General features: G+C 51.2%; 1 protein-coding gene across 1 annotated transcript; it reads left to right on the plus strand.

Moving 5' to 3' along the window:
- Nucleotides 1–5,193: 5,193 nt before the first annotated feature.
- On the plus strand, nt 5,194–8,118 carry RPS16 (ribosomal protein S16). Its single transcript, XM_043598942.1, has 5 exons — nt 5,194–5,329; nt 5,466–5,567; nt 7,530–7,626; nt 7,732–7,779; nt 7,909–8,118. Exons 1-5 carry the CDS (start codon nt 5,282–5,284, stop codon nt 8,052–8,054), a joined length of 441 nt encoding a protein of 146 aa, XP_043454877.1. The 5' UTR covers nt 5,194–5,281; the 3' UTR covers nt 8,055–8,118.
- Nucleotides 8,119–11,815: the final 3,697 nt, after the last annotated feature.

Raw genomic sequence — 11,815 nt, forward strand, 5'->3', positions numbered from 1 at the left:
CAGACTGGGGAGGGGCTGGTCATTCTATAAAAATGTTTTCCCTTCTATGAGCTTGGTCCCCACATGTTTATACATATTTAATAATTAGGCTTCATGCGTCTAGTGGAGCCCAATGCAGGGCTTGAACTCGTGACCCTGAGATCAACAGTTGGACATGCGACTGAGCCACCCAGGTGCCCCCAAGTTTGATTCTTTTAAACACTAGCTCTTTAAAATAGGATCCCACATGTGAAATGCCTATTGACACTGCTGCAGAAAGCTATTTACTCCAGGAAAGTGAGGGAGCAGTAATTTTCTCCTCGTAGAAAGTTCTTCCTTGGTGTCTCAGTGGTTCTCAACCCTACCACTATGTAAGAATATGTAAGAAGATAGAAGAGAGATGTGCGATAGCCCCGAAGTGGAAACAACCCAATGTCCACCATGAGGAGAATGGATAAACCAATTCGGGTGCATTCATACCATGGAATAGTAACAAACTGCTGATATGCACGTGAGTGAATCTCAAAAACATCATGCTGAGTGAAAGAAGCCAGACACTAGAATATGTATAGTATGATTCCGTTCATATGAATCTCTAGAGGAGGCAAAGCTAATTCTATACAGACAGGAAGCAGATTAATGGATGTCTATGACTGGACGTGAAGACTGGGAAGGGGCATAAGGGATGATGCTTTGGGGTGATGGAAATGTGGCTGTGTGTATATATTTGTCAGAACTCATTGAAATGCACGTTTAAAACGTATGCTTTTTACTGTATACAAATTACACATCAATAAAGTTGTATTTTCAATAAAGTTGATTTTCAAACTATAGCTGTTCAGGATGCACCAGAGACCGATTATCAACATCTAGCCTAACCATCAGTGTCACCCGAAAGCTCTCCAGATGGTAACTATTTGCAGCCAGGGACATGAGGCACAAGACTCTCCCTGTCCTGTAGGGGTGGGGTGAGGTTGGAAGACACCTGTGCAATGCTTTGTCCCTTCCTGAAAGAGGAGAGAGGAGGAAGTACCTCAGATGGAGAAGAGGGGCAGGTGGGGGCCAATTTACCTAACCCCCTACCCCTGTAGGTCAGAGACTTCAGGCTTCAGATTTTCCTCCTTCTCTCTTCCCCTTGGTTCCATGGGCTCCAGATGGGGGTCTCTGGCCCAGAAGGAGAAGGCTTTGGATTGGCAGCTGGGACTGGAGACCAAGTGCCCTCTGTCTCACACCTCCCGGGCCCTCCAGCAGTACTAGGGAGTCTGTGTCCTCCCAGGCTCATGCTGAGGGCAGGTGCCTAGCACAAGCCCCCTGTAATAACTCCAAGAGCTTGGCCAGAAAGAGGGGGACGGGTCTCTGGGGATGTCCTTCACAGGGTGGACAAGGACCCTGGCCAGTCACCCACAGCCGGGACCCCAATGCATCCAGCAGACGCTGTAGCCGGAACACAGCAATCCCCATGGATCGGCCCTCTTCGAACTGGATCACAGAAAGCTCCAGCCGGAAGCATCCCAGAGTCTCAGCAGGACAAACCTGTGGGGACAGAGTGACTTGGTGTCTCTGGGCAAGGGTCTGATCCCAAATCCCCAAACCTAGGGTTCTGAATTATGTCCTGGCATAAGCCCCTTCACCTCTTTGGGCCTCAGTTTCCTCATTTGTAAAACAGAACTCTGAATAATCCCTATCTTCAGGGATGATGCTAGCCTATACTGTCTGTGCCTGTGTAAGTTAGAAAATGACACTTCTTGGGGCGCATGGGTGGCTCAGTCGGTTAAGCATTCAACTTCGGCTCAGGTCCATGACCTTGTGGTCCGTGAGTTCGAGCCCCGCCTTAGGCTCTATGCTGACTGCTCAGAGCCTGGAGCCTGCTTCAGATTCTGTGCGTCTCTTTCTCTGCCCCTCCCCCCACTCGTGCTCTGTCTCTCAAGAAAGAATAAACGTTAAAAAAAATTAAAAACAAGAAATTTTTAAAAAATAAAACAATACTCCTTAAAACACTTCCAAGTGCTGATTTTGTCGGAACAAGATATTTCATTGCCATCTACCAGAAATTGACAAAAATATCCAGGATGTGGATGCTGACCTTGTTGTGGGATTCTTGTGCAGCATACATTCTTCACATCCATACATGGTGGCCCTATCTACCTCATAGGGTCAGTGTGAAGACTAAGTAAGCTAATATAGTTAAAGCGTTTAGACCAGTACCTGGCAGAGTGAGCACTATTAAAAATGTCGCTATCATCATCAGTATCTGTTGTTAGGTGCCAGCTGCTGTTCTCGGCGTGGGAGACAGCAGCGAACGAAATGTATTTGTGATGGCTGGGAGCTGGGTCAGCAGCTGGACAGCCAGAACACCAGCCTGCTGCCTCCTGCCCCAAACATACGTGTGTTCTCAGCCTAGTGGAATTTCCCTAAATTTCCAACTCCAAGTAAAAAGCTAATGAAATACTCACCGAGAGATCATCAGGGGTGTAGAGAGTGCCATCATTTTTGTTTCCCTACAATTGGGGGCAGGGAACAGAATCAGATCTTGGAAGGGAGAGCCTGACCTTTCCTCAAACGTGCCCCACACCCTACCGCCTCCCTGCCTGTCTGCTGGCTCTCCCCTCCATCTTCCTCACCAGCATCTTCATGATGGCAACAAGGAAGTAGAAAGGCTCCCGAGGGCAGAGGGGTGATCCTAGGCCTCCCAAGGGCCGTACCAGCAGAAGGATGGTCCAGAGAGGCCACATGGGCACCCTGCCCACCCCCCAGGCCTTTTCTGGTCCCAGCCCAGGGTCCTGGAAGCAAGAAGTACAGGAACACTTGAGTGGCTCTGTCGGTTAAGTGTCCGGCTCTTGGTTTTGGCTCAGGTCATGATCTCACAGTTCACGGAACAGAGCCAGTGTTGGGTTGTATGCTGACAAGCTCGGAACCTGCTGGGGATTCTCTCTCTCCCTCTCCCTCTGCCCCTCCCCCACCACGCACGTGTGCACAGGCAGTCTCTCTCAAAATAAATAAACAACAAAAAAAGAAGTACAGAGAGATAAAGCAAGCTGGAAGACTGAAGTGTCCTGTCCCCTTCCTGTCCATCTCCACTCAACCCACAGATACTCAGGGAATGTTCTTCAAGAGGCCAGGGAAGATGGTGACCCTAGAGTAGGCCCCAGGTCACAGGCCTCCCTGACGCCTCTCCCCCACTCCCCACAGGAAGATATAAGACTGAGCAAGGGTGTGAGGATCAGCCTAGAGAGATTGGAGGGTTGGGAAGTCCCGTCCCCACCCTCCCCACCGCCCCAAGAGATCTATCAGGCAGTACAGCATGTGAGTGCGTGTGAATCCTGTGGCCTGTCTCTCAGTGGGAAACAGCTACGCTAGGCTTTAGACATATTTGCAGGTGTATATTTGGGGGGGGGTCCTTGCTCTCTTTTCTACTTCTAGTTCTTTTTTCTTTTTTAAATAAATGTTTATTCATTTTTGGGAGAGAGAGGAGAGAGAATGAGAGGGGGAGGGGCAGAGAGAAAGAGAGGGGGACAGAGAACTTGAAGCGGGTTCTGTGCTGACAGCCACAAGCCTGATGGAGGGCTCGAACGCAGGAACCGTGAGATCATGACCTGAGCTGAAGTCAGACACTCAACCAACTGAGCCACCCAGTGCCCCTCTACTTCTATTTCTGTATCAAGTACTGTATTTCTGTATTTCAAACATCTTGAAATCTCCATGCGTGTCTGTACCTGTCTGTCTTCTTTCTCTGAGGGCTGGTCTCTCTGCCTCCGAATCGCCGTCACTTGTGTTTTCTGGGTCCATCTGTAATTGATCTTCTGTCTACCTTCTTTCTCCTCTTCTCCATCGGCCCCTTCTTTGTCTTTCTCCTTCATGTGTGCCCGTCTCTCTCTTGTGCTGTGTATCTGCGTGTGTGTCCTCCCAGGTCAGCCTCTGGATGCTCCCTTCCTTCACCTCTCCCCTCTCCCACCCTTTTGGAGCTGGACTCTGGGCTGGAGGATCCTCCCTCCTCCCACAGACCCACCTACCAATCTCCACCCTGTCTCCATTTTCCAGGCACCAGGTAAGCGACCACACCCCTTTGAACCTTGAACCTTGGATTCTGCTGCCAGGGAAACTGAAGAAACTGTGGGCTCTCTGCAGCCCTGATAAAGAACCCTTTTGACTGGAAAGGAGTATCCTGGGGGGGGGGGGGAGCCAAGGGGAACCCAATCCTGAGATTCCTCAGATGGGATTGGGGGGACTGGGGATGGAGAATTCTCGTGGGGAAGGAGCCTGGAGAGTTGGGTGATTTGTGGGAGTGAAGAGATGATTTGAAGGACCCCAGAGAAAGAGGGATTTTAGGGTAGAGACCTTGAAGAGGGGGAATCTGGAGGGAGGGTCTCTAAGAAGTGGAGAATTCTGGGAGAGGGAAATGCCAGGGGAGGCAGTTGCTGGTTAGAGGACGCTCTGAAGGAAACAGAATTCTTAGGAAAGGTTGATTCTGAAGGAGGGGGCTCTGAAAGGGAGAGAAAACTTGTGAAAGGAGATTCTGGCGGGGACGTTCTGGGAAAAGTGGACTGCGGGCAGTGGGAGATTCTGGGGCCCTTGAGTGGAGGAAGATTCAGAGAAAGAGGGGGGGTCTGGTTGAGGGCTCTGAAGAGGAGAGTTCTGGGGGGGGGAGGCGGAAACTTAAAACGGAAGGAAATTCTGGTCAAAGGTAGATTCTGGGGGAAGGGCTCTAAAAGGATTAAAAACATTCTGGGAGAGAATTCTCGAAGGAGGTGGGTTCTGAATCCTGAATCTGGGAATCCTGGCTGATTTCCTGCTGTGGGTTCCGTAGGTGAGATTCCGATGGAGGAGGATTTGGGGAGAAGAGTGTCTAGAGGGCAGGATGGAGTGTGCAGGGGAGGATGATTGCTAGAGATGAGGGGCCAAGAAGGGCCCTTTCCAGAAGAGGGTGAAAAGCGACATTTTGAGTGGAGGAAGTGGAGGGAGAGTATTAAAGAGCCGAAATGCAAATGAACCGGTCGCTACCAATGAGGACAGAGAATAGGAAGAACAGCCTGTCCTCGCTCTACTTCCGCGACTGCACCCGGCACATTCCAGGCCCCGCCCCTTCCACTCACGGGTCCCTCCTCCTCCGCTCGGGGGCCCACCTTCCCGCCGCGAATCCGAAGTCCCGCCCCTGGCTACAATAAGAGCCGTAAAGCTCTCTCCCGTCGCGACGCAGCACCCAAAGCGCCTGCGCAGACCCTGAAAAGCGGCCGGGGTGGCCCCGCACTTTCCTTTTCCGGTTGCGGCGCCGCGCGGTGAGGATCTCTTGTCTACGTTTGCAGCCATGCCGTCCAAGGGTCCTTTGCAGTCTGTGCAGGTCTTCGGCCGCAAGGTGGGCCGGGCGCCCGATGGGAGGGGCGGAGGGAGGCCGGGGTCTGCAGAGGCCTGTGGGCAGGGTTCTGGGGTCCACACGGGAGCCGGGGGCCGAAGCTCACGTGGTTCCGCTGTTTCTCCCTCGCTTTCCACAGAAGACGGCTACAGCCGTGGCGCATTGCAAACGGGGCAACGGCCTCATCAAGGTGAATGGACGGCCCTTGGAGATGATCGAGCCGCGCACGCTGCAATACAAGGTGCTGGGATTGAGGGTGGGCGTTTGGGTTGAGTAGGGGGGCTCTGGAGAGAGAGATTTAAGTGGATTCCTGGAAGTGATCTTGGGAGGCTGAGGGATCTGGTATCAACAACGGGTTGTATAGAAGGGGGAGTTGGGGGCAGAGAAAATGGGGCATTTGGAGATGGAGCTGTTTTCGGAGGTTTCAGATATTGTGCTAAAAGCTTGAGTTGAGAGTGAAAACGTGGATGTTGCAGATTAAGAGGATGGTTTCAAAAGTGGGATATGGAAGCTCAGTGACAGTTGGGGGGACCCAATGGCAAGAGGAGTTTGTGTGGCAAGTTGATGGGGTCGTGTATCCTGTATACAGTCTAACGTTTGTTGTAACTGGTAGAGTGTGTATACGTTTTTTGAGAACAGTAATTAATTTGTTAAAAGATACGGCTTTAGGTAGGGTTTAGACATTGTAGGTGCTTAAAAAGCATTGGGAGAACAGGACCAGAATTTCCGTTTGTTGTGCTTTGCTGTGAAAGGGGTTCCTTCCCTGCTTGTTTCTGTTTTGGCCTCGGTTTTTTCAGCTCAGAATGGAATGAGTGGAGTCTGTTTTTTGCCTGTTTTACCTGTGTTGTTATTTGAGGCATGTAACCTCGTTTTTTTTTTTTTTTTTCCCTTGGGTCATCCATAAAATGGGGATCATTTCTCCCTTGAAGGGTTGTTGTGAGGGTAAGTTAGATTGTCCGGGTAAACTTCTTGGCATGTATGAGAATGCGTTTGTTTCTTCTTTAGATTTTGTTGCTTTGTGTTTCATTTTTATTTTAATTTTTTTTTGACGTTTTATTTATTTTTGAGAGTGCAAGCGGGGGAGGGGCAGAGAGGGGGACAGAAGATCTGAAGCAGGCTCTGCCCTGACAGGAGAGAGCACGATGTGGGACTCAAACTCAGGAACTGTGAGATCATGACCTGAGCCAAAGTCTGACACAACCGACTGAGCCACTCAGGCACCTTCTAATTTAATTTTTTAAATAATTAGCGTAGTTGACACGCAATGATATGTTTCTGGTGTACAACGTAGTGATAAGAGTGTCACTTTTAAACGTGAAGAATAATATGTGTTCCAGGCTTAGTTAGAATGTCATATAACAGTGTCTGAGATCTTTCTGTGTAGCAGATACCAAGTGCTATGGTTTACTCTTCTCGATTGTCAGTTTTATGAAGGTTTTGTTATGTAACCGGTGTTGGGTGTTGGAGACCCAGCAGTGACCCAGGTGACCCCAGGCCCTGCCCTTATATATAAAGCTCCGAGTCTAGTGGAGGAGGCAGACTGGTCCCAGTATCAGACCCTGCTCCAGGGTAGTCAGGGCTAGGATGGGGGAGCCCAGAGAAGGCATCTGGCTCGAACCTGGGTGGGAGGATAAGTACAGGCTTCATGGCAGGGGGGGGCGGGGGGGGGCGGGGGTCGGAGGGATGGACAGGGGGAGGTGGAGATGGGAATCTGTGAGCTGAGAGCTAAGACCTAAAGTAGGTAAAATAAAAGATTCTGGGCACGTGCAAAAGGTGTAGAGCTGGTAAGGGGAGAGCAGGGCACACAGGTAGTGTAGTTGTAATTTGGAAATGTGAGGCTCAAAGGGCTGGGTGGAGAGCCCAAGGGAGGGAAATCCAGAGAAAGCACCTGACATGGCCCAGGAGTGGTTTTTCACTGTTCCAGGCAGGTATGGTGGCTGTAGGGGTTTTCCTTGTTGAGCTAAAGTGCCAGAACTGGTCCTGGAGATGGGGACTCTGAGGCCCAGAGGGACACAGATGGGAGGGCCCAGCTCGGGTTCCCTTCAGCAGTCTGTCATCTGTCTTCAAATCGTCCCTGCTCTCCTAGCCGTGCAGAGAGGTCAGCGATGGCAGAAGCTACTTGGAGAGAAGTAGGGTGCTCGGTGCGGTGGCTCGGCTGCCCAGCCTGTGATCTGAAATCCTGTCATGTCCCTTGTTCCTCCAGCTACTGGAACCTGTTCTGCTTCTGGGCAAGGAGCGGTTTGCTGGGGTGGACATCCGAGTCCGAGTGAAGGGTGGCGGTCACGTAGCCCAGATTTATGGTGAGTTGCCGGAACAGGGCATACGGTGGGAGGTGGCTCTGAGAGCAAAGCCCTACTTCGGGGCTTCCCAAAGCTGATACGTCCTTTTGTGTGTCTTTTTCACAGCAATTCGCCAGTCCATCTCCAAAGCCCTGGTGGCCTATTACCAGAAATGTGAGTAAGAATGGCTCCTTCCCATCGGGTGGGTGGCAGGCAAGTGGAGGACCAGCCCCACATTTAGCCCCAGAGACCAGGAGGGTGCTTCCAGGGTTGTCTCAATCTTCACTCTCCTCTCATCCGCAGATGTGGATGAGGCTTCCAAGAAGGAGATCAAAGACATCCTCATCCAGTACGACCGGACCCTGCTGGTAGCTGATCCCCGGCGCTGCGAATCCAAAAAGTTTGGTGGTCCTGGTGCCCGTGCTCGTTACCAGAAATCCTACCGATAAACCAATTGTGAGGATTAGGGTTCACCTTTATAATAAACAATTGTCATGGGACTTGAGGTTTCAAGGACTGTGCTGTGGTCGTTTTGTGGTGGGTCTTTGACTAAAAGAAATGCGAGAAACAGCCCGGCTCACTGCCGGTCTGGATTGTAAGGCTTTCCAGCGTTTTCAGAAGACACCACGCCTGGGTTAGTGTGGGTGGGTGGGTGGGGAGGCGGGGGGACAAGCTTGAGACCCAGTCTCCCCGCGCTTGTAGTAGAGTCCAGCGTGCGGGCACCGTGGAGGCGGGGTGGTTCTAGGCCATTGGTTGTGTGGGGTGTCCTCATGAGTTGTTTTTTTTTAGTCCTTTTGCTGCTATTGTGATGGCGTGTCAGGGAATAGAGGGGGAAATGTGTAAGATCAGTAAACATTAATAGAAACTTGGGTGCAGCCTGAAGTCAACTAGTAGGGCCGTGATTGGATTGGGAAGGCATCTTTCCTAATGCCAGTCTGTAGGTAGATAGACTCGAGATGGGGGAGGGGTGGGATCCTTCTGACTGGCTTCAGCCTTCAGGATGTCAGTACTACCTCCCGGGGAAGGGCCCCCTGTGGCCTCTTGAAAGCAGGTCCCGATTACACTCTTGCAGCAACTGCCTTTACCGGGCTCAGAATGTGGGTCTGAGGACTTGTTCATCTGTTGTGCCTGCCACGTAGTAAGAGCCAACATATCGTAGGCTCTCCATTGCTACCACTGGGCTACACGGTATTTCCATTGTCGAAAGTTCTGTGGACAGCACTGGTGTACGTTTAAGGAAGCCAAATGTTGCTTGTGGATTCAGTTACTTTTGGTTTTCCCTCCCCATTTTTACAGTGAAGCTAATGAGCTTCATTGGGTGGGAAGGGCATCTCCGCCCCATCAGCCCTTGCAGCCAGCCTGGACACCTCAGCCGTCTGTCCCCAGGCAGGGTCCCACGTGCTCCCCCTGCTGGGGGTACTGGCGAGAACAGCGTATGGCATCTGGACATTGATGGAGAGGAGAAGATTTTAACGATTTTTTCATGAAAGAAGGAACTTGAGATGTATTGACCAGTTGTCTTTTCGGTATGTGCCCCACTCCATCTAGTAGTCACGTGCAGCTGGCAAACTGGGAAGCGCAGATGAGAGAACGCTGCCGTCGTTGAGGAAAACTGGACTGGACACGGCACTGATGTGTGGGGAGCGTATGCAAATAGCGTTTCTTACAGATGGACGGTGGGGTTGATTGGTACCAACCAAGCGCCAGGCTAAGCATTGTTAGGTATACTTGACGACGTCCTCGTGAGGTGGCTGACAGGCTGGCGTCTAAATGTTAGGTAAGATGATTAGCCTAGTGGCCATGTAACTGCAGCTCATCAAGTTTAAATTGCAGCTGTAGTTAACGGGTTTGGATGGCATTAACCTAAATGTCCTGGAGAGGGCAGGAGGCCACTACCCTTGCACTTTGAGCCTGATCGGTAGCTCTAAAGACGGCTGGGCTTGCAGTGGACGGGCAAGGAAGGTGTTCTGAGGAGGTGTTGGAACTGGGGCTGTGAAGCAGGTAGGAGTCAGGCAGGTGGGAGTAATGGGGGGGGGGTCAGGGGTCAGGTGGGGCTTAAGCAAGCCTGGTGTCCCTGGTTTCCTACAGGGTTCAGAGACCCCCTTACAAGACTCCTGGCTCCCTGCCAGAGGCACAGCTGGGATGCATCTTGCATCTGGAAATGCTAAGGGGGCTCGCCTCTCTTTCCCCACTTCAGGCTTTGGAGGAGACGGCCCCTTTCTCCCTCCCTGCCGCCTCCTCAAATACCGGGAATTCCGGCGCCACTGGGAGCCCAGGCCAGGCTGAGAACTTTCCTTCAGCTGGGAATGTGCAGCTGGGGGTGGAGGAGGGGAGGGCCAGAGTCCTGACCCTGGCGAGGCTGCGGTGCAGTAGGCCCAGGCCACTCAGCCCAGGCCCTAGTGTATGGCCCAGTAACCATCCAATAAATAAATACCAGAAGCCAGCAGCTAATACTGAGCCAGGCTCTGTTTGGGATACTTTACTCTGCCAAGAATCACCTAGAGCCCCTGGTGCACTAGGCTGCAAGCCCTGTTCTGGTAGGGAAGGGTTTTCTTGAACCAGGCCTGGCACAGGATAGACACTCAACAGCTCAGAGCATGGACTCGGGCTACGTGGTGTGGATCTGAGTTCCAACTCTGTCCCTTAGCAACGCGACTGAGCAAATCCCTTATTCTCTCTATGCCTCTGTTTCCTCATCTCCACAATGAGGATCAGAAACCATCCTTGTGGCACACGGGCGGCTCACTTGGTTAAGCATGTGACTCTTGATCTCAGCTCAGGTCATGATCTGGTTTGTCGGTTCGAGCCCTGCGTCGGGGTCCACATTGACAGTGCGGAACCGGCTTGGGACACTGACTTCCTCTGCTCTCTCTCAAAAAAAATATATAAAAACTTAAAGAAACCATCCTCATGTGCCTTTTAGAGATGAGGATTCAGAGTGAATGAGTTCACATAAAGTGACTAATGCCTGAGCTATGCAGTTAGCACTCCATAAATTTCCACTTTTTTTTGTTAGCTGATTGTTAAAACTTCCGATTCCTAGGCTCCTGCCCTGGAGGTTCTGATTCCATAGGTTGGGACTATTGGGGGATCTGTTAATTTGAACAATGCCCCGATGAGTCAGGCTCAGATACATTTGGGAAATGAGGATATGCTCACTGTATCTTTCCAATGATCTTACAAGGCAGGTACTGTTGTCCTCGTACAATTGAGAAAACCCAGACTCCCAAGGGAGGTTATACACCAACTGGAAAAGTCAGGGCTTGGAACTCAGCTAGGACACTGAAGCCGTAGGGAATTCCAGGAAAAAATAAGTAAGACAATGTGCAAAAGCACAAGAGGTTTAGCATTCAATGAACAAAGCTAGTATTCCAAAGAAACTGCTTAACTTAGGCAGCTCGCTGGGCATGCCATTGCTGGGAGGGGGCAGAAGGATTCTAACATAAAAGTCTTTGTCTCTGACCTGAATTTCTTTTTTGGGGGGTGTGGGGGCACGCCGAGGCACTCTAGAGGCCCCAAACTAGAGCGAGGGGGTGAAGAGATCCAGTGTGTGTAGGTGGGCACAAGAATTGGAACATTCATGACGTTGGGGAGTGGTTGTCCAGAGAACTCAGATGTGGGACAGACTTCCAGAATCCCAAACACATTCATTCTGGTGTCCGCATGGACTGGTCTCTGAAATTCTGTAGTCCCAAGACCCAGTATGATCTAAGGAGGGATGGGATGGCGATAGAGAACGTTGGATGGTTGCCCTGCTGGATTAGATGGTTGGGTGAATGAGACGTAGGAGCGGCTGGAGGTGACATTGTGAAGGGACAGATGGATGGAGAGGGCTGGTTGGAGAAAACAGGTGGGATAATGGAGGAATGGGTTGGTGTTAGAAAGGATACTAGATGGGGTAGGGGTAGGGTGATGATGGATGAATAGGATAGAGACGGTTAAATAAAGCATGCTGGGGCGCCTGGGTGGTGCAGTCGGTTAAGCGGCCGACTTCAGCCAGGTCACGATCTCGCGGTCTGTGAATTCGAGCCCCGCGTCGGGCTCTGGGCTGATGGCTCAGAGCCTGGAGCCTGTTTCCGATTCTGTGTCTCCCTCTCTCTCTGCCCTTCCCCCGTTCATGCTCTGTCTCTCTCTGTCCCAAAAATAAATAAACGTTGAAAAAAAAAATTTAAATAAAGCATGCTGTATGGATTGGGAGATGGACAGGCAG

The sequence above is a fragment of the Prionailurus bengalensis genome, chromosome E2 (genome assembly GCF_016509475.1).
Source record: "Prionailurus bengalensis isolate Pbe53 chromosome E2, Fcat_Pben_1.1_paternal_pri, whole genome shotgun sequence".
Lineage (NCBI taxonomy): Eukaryota > Metazoa > Chordata > Mammalia > Carnivora > Felidae > Prionailurus > Prionailurus bengalensis.